This window comes from Lissotriton vulgaris, chromosome 4_1, assembly GCF_964263255.1.
Source record: "Lissotriton vulgaris chromosome 4_1, aLisVul1.2, whole genome shotgun sequence".
NCBI lineage: Eukaryota > Metazoa > Chordata > Amphibia > Caudata > Salamandridae > Lissotriton > Lissotriton vulgaris.
The window spans coordinates 1,719,779,505-1,719,795,288 of NC_141691.1; the positions used below are offsets into that span (position 1 = coordinate 1,719,779,505).

Genomic DNA, 15,784 nt, shown 5'->3' on the forward strand with positions numbered 1-15,784 from the left:
ATTTTTATTTAAAAATATGTATTTGTTTGGAAATTATTTTTTATTTTATTTAATATAATATTTGTAGGTATTTGTTATAAGTATTTAACATTATATGTTTTTAAAAACGTTTAATATGAAATATATTTGTATTTGAATTTTTAACATTTTTATATATTTTCTAAGTTATTTTGTTTTTAAAATATTTTTATTGTTGTTAAATTTCTGTTTGTTTTTAAATTTGAACTGCCTGGAGTGAGAATATTAATTGTTACTCCTCCCCAATCCAACACTTTCCCTACTGTTGCACTCACTGGAGTGGTAATAGTAATTTTTACCCCTCCGCTATACAACACTTTCCCTACTTTTACAATTATTGGAGTGGGAATAATAAATTGTACCCCTCCACTGTCCAACACTTTCCCTACTGTTGCACTCACTGGAGTGGGAAATGTAAGTTTGAAGATTTTTTTAAAAATTATCAAATACATTTGTTTATTAATTGTTTTAAAGTAAATATATATGAATTATTATGTATGTGTGTCTAACTGTTTCATTAACTTTGTTTATTATATATTTTTGTATTTATATTATATCTACTTTATTTTTTCTATGAATTTTATTATTTAACATATTTGATATGTATTATTTTATTTTATATATATATATCGATATTTGGTTCAACTATATTTTTTCCATCGATATTTTTTTCCTGATATTTTTGTACTTGCCTGTTTGATATAGGGAGTCAATATTTTTGCATTCTATATTTTTGCATCGATATTTTTCACTTCTATATTTTTAACATCAATATTTTGTAAGTGAATCAGTTGGGCTAAATACCCACCCCTTCACATGTGACTAACTGGAGTAACATCTAGCATATGAGATAAACAGATTTCTGAGGTGTTTGGTGCCTCTGGACCTTTTGATGGTTGAGAGAAGGTAGCCTGGTTTGGTGTGAGACACAGCATGCCTGCTTATATTTTCTGCTGGCCTTGAGAGAGTGCCAATGAAGATCGTTGAGCACCAGAGTGGACCACTGACATAATATTGGAACCAACAATATTGTGACCAAAAATATTGATTACAAAAATATTGTTTTCTTTTACTCAAAATAATAAGTACAAAAGTATCGGAAAAAAATATTTTACACTAATATCATTGAAAAGCATACAAAAATATACATTTGAAATATATATATAGCTTAAAATAGTAAACCTTAAATATTTTAATATATTGCATTATTAAAATCAGTAGATTTAACTAAGATTGAATACTATAAAAAATATATATACTTATATAAAGGCACGCACATAAAATATGTGTGTGTGTAAATTTATATATACATATATATATAAAGTAACACTGTTATGAAAACATTTTATGTTACATTTAAGTAAGGGGGCATTATAGTTAGGTTCAGATTTCACATGCAAAAAACCATAACAATTCAGCAATTATACTTACCTGAGCTAACTATAACTTACACCCTCGCAATGCACTGCTTATGACCTCACATATTACATCACTCATGACATGCTCAGTGGCATCACTGATGACATCTCAAATGACATAACATCATCCAGTAACTGTGAGTGTTTTATAATTATTTCTAAGTGTAAAACATATATACTAAGGTATCACAAAAGTTAAATTAGTTTACTTTGTGTACTACTAATGAGTGATTCTATATTAAAACATAGATTATGTGTGTCTGTGTAACTGTGTATTGCCAAGTGTGTGTGTGTGTGTGGCTGTATGGGCGAATAAGTGGTTGTGTGAGTTGCTGTATGGGTGAGTAAGTTGCTGTGTGAGTGTATGCATGGATGAGTGTGTAAGTGGTTTATACATTTGTTTGTGAGTTGGTATGTGAGAAACTGTATATATGAGTGAGTGTTTGTGTGAGTTTTTGTATGGGTGACCAAGTGGCTGTGTCAGTGACTGTGTGAGTAAGTGGGCAGCTGTGTGAGTGGCTGGGTGAGAGAGTGGCTGTTTAAGTGCTTTATATTATAGGGTGCATGAGTGGATGTATGAGTGAGTGAGGGAATGTGTGAGTAGCTGTAAATGGTGACTGAGAGAGTGTATGAGTGCCTATGGGAGTGAGTGAGCAGGTGCATGAGTGCCTATATGGGTAAGGGTACATGAATGGTTATATGGGTGCGTGAATGGGTGAGTAAGTGAGTGTATGGGTGAGTGAATGAGTGGGCATGTGAATGGCTGTATGGGTGAGTGAGTATTTGTGAGTGAGTGTGAGAGAGGCTCTATACGAGGCAATGTGCTTGTCTCAGTGACTGTTTAGGTAACCGAGTACATATGTTAATATCTGTATGAGTAAGTGAGTGGGTGTGTGAGCATCAGTATGGGGGAGTGGCTTATTGTGTGCGTGCCTGTACGAGTGAGTGGGTATATGAGAGGGTCTATGCATGAGTGAGTGGATGCATAAGTATTTGTATGGGTTTGTGAATGGGTGTCTGAGTGGTTGTGTGGGTGTGAGTGGGTATATGAGATGTTGCATCAGGGCATGAGTGGGGATGTGAGTAGTTCTGTGTCATCAGTGATGTCAGCAATGATGTCATTTGAGATGTCATCAGTGATGGCACTGGCCATGACATGAGTGATGTTATATTGAGGTTTTAAGCAGAGCATTGAAGTGGCGTATAGTTAAATCAGGTAACTATAACTGCAGAATTTCTATGGTTTTGTGCATTGGAAATCTGAGCCTAACTATAATGTACCTGTAACCTTTGTTTTTTTCAGTGAATTTCTAAGGTTTTTTCAATCCTATTTCCTAATTATGATTACTCTGTCGACTTTGGTTTTAACAGTGGATTTCTAAGGTTTTTTAAATTTTATTTACTAACTATAACGTCCCTGTAACCTTTGTTTTTTTCAGTGGACGTCGAAGGTTTATTTATTTTTTTTATTTACTAATATGTAACCTGTGAGAGTGAGTGTATGAGTGAGTGCATGAGTGTCTTAGTGGGTGTGTGTGTGTCTCACTGGGTATGTGAGTATCTGAATGGGTCTGTGATTGCGTGCATGAGTGTCTCAGTGGGTGCCTGTGTTGTTCTGTGAGTGGGCGCATGAGTGCCTGAGTGGCTCCTCTCATTTTTTGCCTTTTTCTGCTCACTTATGACCTTTATTTTGCTACTTTCTGCTCGTTGCTAACCCTTATTTTTTCTCTTTCTTCTCTTTTCTGACCTTTAATATGCCTCTTCCTGCTCATTTCTGACCTTTATTATGCCTCTTTCTGCTAGTTTATGACCTCTATTTTGCCTCTTTCTACACATTTCTGATCTTTATTTTGCCTCTTGCTGCTCATTTCTGATCTCTATTTTGCTTCTTACTGCATGTTTCTGGTCTCTATTTTGTCTCTATCTGCTAGTTTCTGACCTTTATTTTGCCTATTTCTGCTCGTTTCTGATCTTTATTATGCCTCTCTCTGCTAGTTTCTGACCTCTATTTGGCCTCTTTCTACACATTTCTGACCTTTATTTTTCCTCTTGCTGCTCATCTCTGATCTCTATTTTGCTTCTTACTGCATGTTTCTGGTCTCTATTTTGCCTCTTTCTGCTAGTTTCTGACCTTTATTTTGCCTCTTTCTGATAGTTTCTGATTTTTCTGTGCGTTGCTGATTTTTAGTTTGCCTCTGTCTGCTCGTTTCTGCCCTTTATTCTGCCTTTTTCTGCTTCTTTCTGAACTCTATTTTGCCTCTTTCGGCTTGTTTCTGATCTTTATTTTGCCTCTTCATGCTCCTTGCTGACCTTTATTTTGTCTCTTCTCGCTCATTTCTGATCTCTTTTTCCCCTCTTTTGGCTCACTTCTGAGCTTATGTTGCATGTTTCTGCTTGTTTCTGATCTCTATTTCGCCTCTTTCTGCTGACCTTTAGTTTGCCTATTTCTGCTCGTTGCTGACCTTTATTCTAACTCTTTCTGCTCATTTCTCTCCTTTGTTCCGACTCTTTCTTCTCACTTCATTGCTGACCTTTATTCTGCCTCATTTTGCTTGTTTGTGATCTCTATTTTGCCTCTTTCTGCTTGTTGCTAACTTTTATTTTGCCTCTTACTTCTCATTTCTGATCTCTCTTTTGCCTTTCTGCTAAATTCTGACCTTTATTTTGACTCTTTCTGCTAAATTCTAATCTTCTATTTTAACTCTTTCTTCTCACTGCTGACCTTTAGTTTGCCTCTTTCTGCTTGTTTCTGACCATCATTGTACCTCTTTCTGATCATTTCTAATCTCTATTTATTTTACCGCTTTCTGCTCGGTTCTCACCTTTATCTTGCATCTTTCTGCTCCTTGTTGACCTTTATACTGCCTCTTCTTCCCGTTTCTCACCCTTATTCTGCCTCTTTTGGACTTTTATACTGCCTCTTTCTGCTCGTTTCTCACCTTTATCTTGCCTGTTTCAGCTAGTTTCTCACCTTTATGTTGCCTCTTTCTGCTAGTTTCTGACCTTTATTTTGCCTCTTTCTTCTCTTTTACCCAGGACCGAGGGGGGAGCTTCAGTGGCCCCAGTGCTCCCAGCCTGCTCGCCGCCTCCTGCGGGAGACGGCATTGCTGCTGCATGGAGGGAGCTGCTGGAACTCGGTAGAGGTGGCGATGCAGCGAGTGCAAGGTAAATAGTTTTATTTATATATTTACTTACTTTACTCCTGGCTGTCGTATGTCCGACTCCACTACCCCCGCACCCTGCCCCTCCCCCATCACCCGCCTCACTGCCCCACAGCACTCCCTTTGCGAGCCGCCACTGCTTCGGAGGGATTAGATTTACTGTTTCCACTTCAGTCTGTCAAACAGTAGGGAAGCGTTGGACTTCGGAGGGATTAGATATACTATTCCCACTGCAATCTGTACAACAGCAGGGATAATGTTGGACTTTGGAAAGGTTAACTTTACTATTCCCACTCCAGTCAATGCAACATTAGGGAAAGTACTTCACTTTAAATACAAAACATATCTAAATTACCCTATCAATTTACAACAAATATAAATCTCTTAATAGAAAAATTATTAATTACCCCCAAATTATATATAAAAAAATGACACTTTTTACATGTTTATTAAACAATGTAATCATTAATTATCAATTATTAATTATAAATAAAAACTATTTATTACTTAAGTACCTTCCTACACTATTCCCCCACAAACCTAGCAGACTACACCTAAAATTAATAATCAATTAATTATTACTTAACTTCCCACCCTACACCCCTACAAACTTAGCAGCCCCATCTAATATCTCACTTAGAAAATATAATTAATGCACAATTCACATAAATAATAATCAATTACATAATTGAAAATAAATTAATAATTAACTGTGAATTAATTATTACTTAATTAACTTCTCACTCCATACCCCTACTAACCTAGCAACCTACACTTAATATATATTTTATGTAATCTTTTTATTAAACAGTTGATCAGTATGTATCAATGTTTACAATTTTGGATAATGCCATGACAATCCAGTACGGAGAGAAATCTACCACAGCAGTTTCAAGTAAGGACAAAATCAACAGATTCTTTGGATAAAGGTGTATGCAAGATGAAACATAAATGTTTACAATACTTGTTAAAACCATGATCCTCTTGCCCTCCCACAATTCTCCCATGAGATCCTAAATACTTCCGAGGGCAGCCCGACTCGGGTAGATCTCTCGTAATTTACATAAATATTAATCAATTAAATGATTAATAATAAAAAATAATTGTTAATTAATTATACTTGATTAAGGGCCTAATTATGATGCCAGTCGGACTGACTTCCGCAGTCCTATTAGAGGCGGTCAGACCACTGTTCTTGTTGGAAGCGGTTGTTCCGACCACTGGATTATGAGTCATGCATTCTGTACTCCAACTGTCCGTCGACTCCGACAGTCTTTCTCCGACCACTGAGACGGCGGTCTGGGAAAAACAGCATCCATGGGTCATTACAGGGATTTCTGACTGCCAACCGGATTACAATGTAGGTTTCCAACAACCCGACTATGACAGTCTGACCGACTGCCTCGTGCCATCAGAAATGATGGATTTGGGGTGCATACTCACCCAAATCCATTTCTCTCAAGAAGTATCTGCTGTGGATCCCTTTCTCCAGGTCCCTCCTACACCTGATAAGCTGCACCCTGATGACTACGATTCTGTGGGTGCTGGAATCCAAGTAAGTCCTTATGCGGTATGTATTCCCTTTGACTGGACTGTGCACATTCCGCCACACTCCAACTATGGGGTACATGGTGCACAAGGCATATCTGTATAAACAAATGAGAGAGTAAGGGAATCTATTCACAAGAGTAAACGGAGAGTACTCCTAGTCCCCTGGACTAAATATGACCGCATGGCGGCATGGAGAGGCGATTAGGTATCTGGCCAAACTAACTCTTTGAAACTAATATGTCCCTGACAGAGGCCAACCTTCCCTCAACCCTGTGAAGCCTTAAGACCCAGAACAGGAGTCTTTTTTGCTCTTTTTTCTCTCGCCCACTCGGGGACGAGGTTCTTCCTACTACAGATTTTTGTCAGTAGGTTGTAGGAATCTAGGACTGGCAGCGCGTTAGTGTGCACTGCCCACCCATTTTCCTTTGGTCCTGAAGAAAACCCGGTAGTTCCCAACCACGGGTTGAAACATGTAGACCTATCACATATAGATACACACGGTCATAATAACCTTAGTTATATCTGCACACCATTTTAATATTGTCCAGTAGCTTTAAAATAAAATTATTTTCACATAAGTTATACCAGGACATTTTTTACCATTATTTTTTCTGCACCATTTACACAAATACCAGCTCCACTGTAGTTCAGGTGGCGAAGCACACCCTGATGGCACTCGGCTGTCAGGGTGGACCCCAATGATGAAGCATGTCACCAACTAGGTTGGTGAGTGAGGGGTTTATAAGCAAAAGAAAGATTTTCCTCTTTTTCTATGGTAGTCATCCCACTCAGATTGCTCTTTGAGCTCCTCTTGGTGGTACTCCTCTCATATTTTTTGCACGAGGCATATCCCCACATGTCATGCATGTGTGCACAATTCACATGTTTTCTGTGATTTTGTTTGAATTTGCAGCGACATATAGGGGGATATGTGCCCCGCCGTAGATGCGACCGCTGCAGTAGCAGCGGTTGCATCGTAATTCAATGGGGGGAACTTCTTGGCCTCAGCAGCTGGAAAAGGCCCATGAAGATGGCGGTTGGATGGTCGGTCTGTCCGGCATTGTAATCAGACCTAAACCTCCCACCCCATAACTGTACAAACCTAGCAACCCGCTACAACACTATACATTATTATCAGCAATTATATAAAAAAATTATAAATCACTTGCAAGTGCAAGCTATATTTAAAAATATTATTAACAATTATACAGACAAAATGAACACAGAAAATTAATATATGGAATAAAACACATACAGCTAGATTCATGAAAGGAAATTGCGCTCGCAAAGGGCCAGATTCTGAGAATTAGGCCCTTTGCGAGCGCAATTTTTGCATTTGGGATTCATCATCCCAAATGCAAAATTCGCTATTTGCGAAATCGCATATTTGCGAGGAATTGCATATAAGGAATCTCTATTAGAGATTCCTTAAATGCAATTCATTAACCAATTTTAAATTGCGAATTCGCAATATTTGGCCGCTATTTACCACGAAGTCTGACTTTGTGGTAAATAGCGAAAAAATTGAAAAATGCACTTTAGTGCATTTTTCTCTGTTGCATGTTACACACACACATGTCCTTTGGACATGTGTGTGCGCAACACCTGTGTAAATTTGCATTTCAGGGGTGCTACAGGGTGTCCTTTGGACACCCCTGGCACCCTTGAAATCGCTATCTTAAGGCCCATAGGAATGAATGGGGAGTATTCCTTATTTGCGATTAGCAATTTGCTAATCGCAAATAAGGAATGTGTAGGAATCGCAATTTATTTAGCGATTCCTACATGAATCCCGTTTTGCAAGTCCTTAATAGCGATTCCTTAATAATCGCTATTAAGGACTCGCAAAACGGCTCTTTGATGAATCTAACTGATAAACAATTATTAAACTATATTTTTGACAACCACATTATTGAAAACTGTATGAACAGCAAAGATATTCTAGAAAAATATATTATTTACCTAAAAAAAACGATATTCTTGACGATATTTCTGCATCACAATATTTTTAAGTCACAATATTTGTTTTCTGCTTCTTCTGCAACTCGATATTTCAAACTTGATATTTTTCCAAATACCCACTGGAGTTTGGTACTCAAATATCTGGCAGCAAAGGAAGTGACTGCTTTAATGGAGGATATATAGAGACAGCAGCCAGGGCAAACTTTCGATTACATTGCTTACGAGGCAGTGACTTGATCCACCACTAATCTCGGTTCCGCACACACATGAAAAAAGTGCCCTCATAAACATTTTACTGCTGCCCAAGGAGAAAAATAATAAGGGGAACATTAGTTCCCATCCCAGATTGCTAATACTTCTTAAGTGGCCAGTTGTTGACAACACCTCTTCGTTCCTCGGCCCAAAGACCAAGTCATTGTCCTCTGGAAAGCAGGGTTGTTAACTACAGCAAGAAGCTGAAGTTAGATGAGGAGCAAAATTTGTTCTAACCCAGTTTTGGCTCTGGCAGTACAGTTATATAAAGGTAGATTCCACTAAAGTTATCAAAACTCAACTAGCACCACAGAATGAGATTTTAAAATCTGAGTGGATACTAATTTTGAATAATTTTGTTAGTATTTTTCCCAAATGAAGATATATATTAGGGATTTTATTGATAACAAGGCATGTTAATGGAGAACGTAGTTTAAGCTACACATTAAAAATACTTTGTAATATTTTGTCACTGCAAGAGTACCCTATTTCTAATATGTAGTGTGCCACCTTTTTATATAGTAAGCACCCAACCCTGTGGGCTTACAAGGCACACTGTGGAGGTGACATTTTAATATATAAAAGAGGTTTCCTATATGGCCAAGATACTTTTCCTTTGCATGTGCCGCTGCGGTGCTTTTAAACTGCAGTGCAGCCAGAGCACACTAGTGCTTCTGCAGCCTTATATTTTTTCATGCTTGTGGGTGCTGTAAATAAACATTGCTGTCACAAATACTATTTGACACCCACCCAGTTGGTTCTTTTTCGGACCATCTGCCTTACAGGAAAGTTAATGAAACTAATTGGGGAAATCAATTTGAACAGTGATATTTTATGGTTACTGGATATCAGTGCCACAGAGTCCAAATCCCAGCACAAGTTAGGGTCCAGAAAGAGGCAAACAATTCAGCATCACTGCAAAAGTAAAGTGGCTTTGCTACTGAATCCCTGAATTACTCATTTACAGTTTGAGCAGCCAATGCCTGTTTGTACAGATGTCCTTAGCGTCTTTATTTTTTGCTTATCCGCTTTCACATATATATCTCTCAAATTCTACCTTCACATCTGTGTTGTTGTTGATTATCATTGGTTTCTTAGACCTTGATGGATGTAATGGATATTACAAATGATTACTAGATAACATGTTGCAATGGTTTTCCATAGCCTTCCTTAAATGATGGAAATGAGCTCAGTATAGGCAGATCAGTTTTCATCAATCAGATATTGCGGGTGGGCATAGTTCCAAAGTTTCTTGTCTTGTAATGTTGATGATACACACCAAAACTCTTTTTTAAGTTATTATCTTCAAGAGACTGATTCTTGAACTTAAGTTTATTTGCATTCTCAAGATTTGTCAGTCTTATTTCTTCTGCAGTTATGTGTTTATCTCATAAATACTGACTAAATAGACAGGTTTCTTTCGGTGCTTTGAGGTGAAAATCTGCCCTCTGAATGTTATTCCTGTTAATCACACTCACTTTTAGATCTGTTTTCTTCCCCAGTGGTGTAAATGGTGAAAGAAAATTGTGGTTCTGGGTTCCTAACATTAAGTAATTAATTTTAATGAAAAATGTGCTGACTTAAAAAATTCAGGATATGCATTTAATTAATATACTCTTGACTTCTGAAACACCTAATATGTCATCTATGTAGTGCCACCATTTACAAACATTTTTTGCCACACCATTATCTACTACGTGCATGTTTTCTACATAATCCATGTAAACATTTGCATATACTGGTGCCACGTTCCTCTCCATGACAGTACCAGTGCATGTAGACAATATTACTGACAACTGAAGCAGCACATGTTGTGCTTAAGCGTTATTCTTGACATTGGGTACATTTCTTTCTGGATGGAATCTCAGCCTTCCAGTCTTCCATTCCAGTGCTTAATTTCTAAAAAAAACAAATGAAGTGCCAGGGCCCTCGTCAGGAGGCCACTGCAGCTTGTACCATTGCTCCTGCCAGTGCTGCCAATGATAGTAACAACACAACTACTAACCAGCATACTCCTACAAGTCTGACAGTTGGCACTATTCCAAGCCCCCACAGCTATAAGAGTGGCCGGTAATAGTCCTTTTTCATTTATATTGAATTCATAATTTACTGCTGTTGTGCATCTGTAAATTAGCCAGACAGTGCCACCTTGTGGCAGATTGTCCAAGCGCTGGTGTTGACAATTAAGTGCTGGTGCGGAGCACCGGAAACCACCAGCTCAAATTAAGTACTGCCTGGGCTCCAGGCAGCAAAATAAACGTATGCAGCTGTCAGAAAGATTGTTTCTCTTATAACAGGCCAAGTGGCGCTCCAGTACTGCATGGCACCTCACTCAAACCAGGGAACAGCAGCAAAGAGACCAACTAAGTGACAAAACAACACACTGTAAAGCTCTTGATGGGTTCGACTGATGCAGCACACAGGCCAGGGAATTAGAATGTGCAGGATGGGGAAGCAGGATGGCAAGGGAGAAAGACACATGCAGGAGCTGCTAAAGACTGCAGAGAGGCTGCTTTCTGTCTGTTGCTCCACTGTAACATTAGAAAACCTGAACATCTGAAAAATGTCTCGTGCTCATCCAAAACATGAATGACAACCCATCAAGCTACTGCCTGAAGGGAATAATACATACAAGCTAATATCTGAAGGGGCTCACCTACACATGCCGCTGCCTGTAGGGGCTAACCCATACAAGCCAGTGCCTGAAGGGGCGAACCCACACACACCACTGCCTGAAGGGGCAAACCCAAACAAGCAAATGCCTGAAGGGGCTCACCCACACACGCTATTGCCTGGAGGGGTTAACCCATACAAGCCACTGCCTGAAGCGGCTCAGCCACACACACCACTGCCTCAAAGGGCTAACCCAAACAAGCCAATGCTTGAAGGGGCTCCCCCAAACAAGCTCCGGTCTGAAGGGACTAACACATACAAGCCAATACCTGGAGGGTCTCATGATCCATGCAAGTCAGTGCCTGAAGGGACTCACTCGTACAAGCCAATGTTTGAAGGGTCTCACACACAAAAGTGAATGCCTGAAGGGGCTCACCCATACAAGTCAATGTGTGAAAGGGCTCACCCACACAAGCCAATGACTGAAAGGGCTAACCCATACAAGCCAATGCCGAAGGGGCTCACCCATACAGGGCAATGCCCTAAATGGCTCACCCATACAAGCCACTGCCTGAAGGGACTAACCCATATAAGCCAATGCCTGAACAGTCATCAACACAATCCAAGGCCAGTATGTCTCAGTCATACAAGCAACTTCCTGAAGGGGCTCTCTGACACAAGCCAAAGCCTGAAGGGACTAACCCATACACATCAATGCCTGTAGAAGCTCACCTATACAAGCCAATGCCTGAAATGGCTCACCCACACAAGCCACTGCCTGAAGGGGCTAGTCCATATAAGCCAATGCCTGAACAGGCTTATCAGCACAAGCCAAGGCCTGTGGGGCTCAGCCAAACAAGCAAATGCCTGAAGGGGGCCACCCATAGAAGTCAATGGCTGAAGAGGGTCACTCATACAAATCAATGCCTAAAGGAGCTCTCCCACACAAGCCAATGCCTGAAGGGACTAACCCATGGAAGTCAATGCCTGATGGGGCTCACTCATACAAGCCAATGCCTCAAGGGGCTCGCCCGTGCAAGCCAACGCCTGATAGGGCTCACCCATACAAGTCAGTGCCTGAAGAGGTCACCCATAGAAGCCTGTTCATGAAGGGCCTGTTGTTGCTGTCTGTTGTGCTGACATGATGCCTGCCAGACAGGAAGCAGTCATGCCCAACATGAAAATACTGAACTCCTTGCCCTGAATATAATAACCAGAGGAATCAGAAACCTTTTCTTTGAACAAATCTTTTCCAATTACTTTGAAAATAGCCTATATCTATGATACATTTGAAATATTTACCTTAAATGTATAACTTGCTTTTTTTTCTCTGTCAAGATCTCCTATTAAATGCAAGGTTCCATTAGGCCTAATATGAAAGATTCTATCCGTTTCTCCTGTCAGCTCAAACTTCACCACACTGGCTTTCGTTTTATGGAACTAGAAAAAAAATTAAGACAATTGTTAACATTTTTGGCGAAAAGTATGATCTAATGTATAACATCTGCCTTCATAGCATACATTCGGTCAGTTTTTCTAAATTGGCACCGTCCCCATATTGTTTTATCGTGAGTTTACAGTGCTGTTCTATGCACACTGTGCAATCAAATCTTTTCACCATATAGATTTCTGACTACTGTGATGTGCAAAGATCTTAAACTAACCACCCAAGGATGGATTGGTAGGCAAGAAAATATAAAAATGTAATCAAGGAAGAAAACTATTAAGAATTCCAGAAATAATTGAAAAAAGGCTTTGTTAACCACTGCAAATTGCAACTCCTTGAATTACGCCTTTTCAATACAGAAGTATGTTTGCAATTACACATTGTCAATTGATGCCCTGCTGGCTCAGCCACAGGCGTGGTGGAGCACCACACTGGTACAAAAGAGGCAGGTGATCAAGGACAGACACATGTCTGGGCATTAAAATGTAACTTCAAGCATTATAAAATGTAATTTCAAACATCCTATGATGAAGCATTTCGTAGACCCCCTTCATAAAACCCTGAAGACGGAAAACTGTAGAGGGGCTCTAAGTGGGAGGAAGGGTATGTTTTTTTTTAGTATGGTAAAGCAGAGTTTAGTATTGGAATGATGTATAGCAATAGCACAAACCATACAAAAATCACAAACGTCCTTAAACAGCATACATTTGCTAATCGATTTTATTGAAATGTCAAAATTCAAAATAAGACACTTCATTATTGCTAGTACATTAAGCATCATTAGGTGAAGGTAAACGCATTCATATTATCAAAATGTGTAGGACCCAACTTCCTCCTTTTGCATGGCTCTTGACTAACGTGTTGGCATTCATAAGGCAGGAGGACATTAGTCCAGCATTCAATTATTGAAAAAGTGAGATACTTTTGTGTGACACAGATATTTTTCCTTTTGCTATTATTAGTACTAATATTTTAATGGCAAAGGGTGCAGATACCTCCAAACGATGTCATGGCTCAAAGAGGGAGAGCAACCAGCAACAGTTGTTAAAAGGTGTTCTTAGGGAATAAAGTGTTGTATTCCGCTTTAGGTGTCCGTATATAGGTTTTCCTGAATCATGTCTTTATATAGGAACAATTTGCATTGCCCTTATATAGGCATAAGATTCCAGTCCTTATTTATGCCTTTCCCATGCTATCCAGATACAGGCATGGTCACCTACATCCGTCCACCTCAATGTCACAACGAGTTCTTAGAAACCAGACCCTTAAGCTGTTGGGAGTTTCCCTAGCCCAGGATTATTGATTTCTCCAAGAACTCATTTATTATGCATGAACCGCTAATTCCTTAAGGGTTCATTCATGACGTCTTCCTCTGCCCGACTTTACGTCAATGCAAACATTCCTAAGCACATTCCAGGTATAAATATACCTTCCCTTGCCACGGCAAGTACGGAGGAGACCATGACTTTAGAGGAGTTCGTATCCTGGCCTGACACACTGACAAGAGACGCTGTCATCCCTGCTGGCAGAGAATCCAGCTTCCAGTGTTCTGACTCCCTTCGCAGGGTGTTAGAGTTTGAGACCCGGAAAGAGATTCCCACCTTTCTCATTCAAAGGAATGGAGCTGACTAGAACCTAGAGGTACTCTTGGCATACCAAACTATAGCATGCCATACTATAGAATACAGCACCTACTTCTTACCTTGACGAGTACTCACTTTTTAGCCTGTGTTATTTATGTATATGTATATAAATATGTGTCATAGCTAAAAGACAATGCTATTGCAGTATTATTTCTTTCTACTGCTTACGCTGTACATAATATATCTCGCATACTGTCTTACGATTGTAACAGCTCACATCTCTTACACGAGATAAATCCTTTTATTGAAGCACCCGTCTATTCCTTTCTGTGTAACTCTGAAGAAACTAAGCATGCATGATTAGCTGAGTGAAACTGTTATCTAATTGTTTCCACGATTCTGAGATGTGTTCCAATTCTAAAAGGGAAACAAAGTTGTCATGTTTATGCGGTTGCCAGAAACTACTCCCTTCTTGTTTACAAGGAGTTTCTAGTGGCCTCTGAGTTAGATGGTACAAAGTAAATTAAGTTTAATATACTCAATAGGAGCATACTGACCTTAGTCATATGCCAAACCCATAGGGTATATTATTCCAATGTGCAGAGCCTATTTGGGAAATAGGAACTTAACCACAAAAGGAAGAATGTTGTAAACCTTAGCTGCTGTGCAGGAGAAGGCACGACTTCCCAGCCTCTCATTTTGGTAGGAGGGAACTTTGATCAAGAAGTCCATGGAAGATCTTGATCCTGGGGTAGAAGGTAATGTTGGAATATGACCTTCAAATAGATGGGGCTGGAATTGTGGAGTGTCTAGTGGAAAAAGCAAAGAGCTTTAAACTGACAAAATGTAGCCACCAGCAGCCAACGAAAGGCTTTAAGATGAGATGGAATGGGGGCACAAACTAGGAGGTCGAGAACCAGTTTTGTTGAAGCATTCTGCACAATCTGCAAATGGTGCATAAAAAAATCAGAAAGGCTCAGGTAGATCGTGCTACTATAGTCCAGGCGGGAGATGATGGGAACACAAACTATGGTTCTGCGATAATTCAACAGAAGTAAAGGAACAACTTTTCTAAACATAGGTAATTCATTGAAACAAGTGCCAGTCATCCAAGTAATCTGCTTTGAGTACGATAAGTTTTGCTAGAAAATGAAGCCCTAGGGGTAGAGGATATAAGTGGAGGACTAAGAGAAGCCCCTAACACAAGCCACCAAGAGGATAACCAGATGCATGCCTGTCTACCAAAGAGCAGGATTTCACATTTGTCACTATGTAATTTGAGGCAGCTGTTGTTCATGCATAGGGCAACCATGCTCAGAAATGAGCAGATCACAATGCAGATCGTATCTGGGGTATCAGAGAGGGGCAAAATGATCCTTTGGCCATATTCAATGAGCCACACAATAAAATGTAGTTCCAGTCTGTAGATTCATGTAGCATCAATAAATATTCCTCCAAAATATATGGATTGCAGAGATTTATATCAGTTTTTATGTGTCTGATATGGAAGTAAAGTACCAGCTGGGATCGCAGTACCATATCATTTAGTGACTTGTTGTGGCATTTATGACTTATTGTACGTGATGGCTCTATTTTTGCAATCTTCCAGCTATTACACTTGATCTACGGTGGAAAACCTTCTAGATATCCCTGAAGAACTCATCCTGACGAAACAAGTTTTGGTTGTATCGGCTGTGCTCATTGTGATTGTAAAACATTTTCAAGTCCTGGCGTCATAACGAGCTGTGCGCTAAAGGAACGCTTCAACATAGGGTATCT

At 39.5% G+C, this 15,784-nt stretch overlaps 1 protein-coding gene across 1 annotated transcript in view; it reads right to left on the reverse strand.

The window, feature by feature from the left end:
* CDH17 (cadherin 17) overlaps positions 1–15,784 on the reverse strand; it is a 405,204-nt gene that overhangs the window by 318,468 nt on the left and 70,952 nt on the right. Inside the window, exon 4 of the mRNA XM_086965999.1 lies at positions 12,278–12,415. Within this exon, the coding sequence (XP_086822125.1) occupies positions 12,278–12,415 (138 nt within the window). The remainder of the gene's footprint in view (positions 1–12,277; positions 12,416–15,784) is intronic.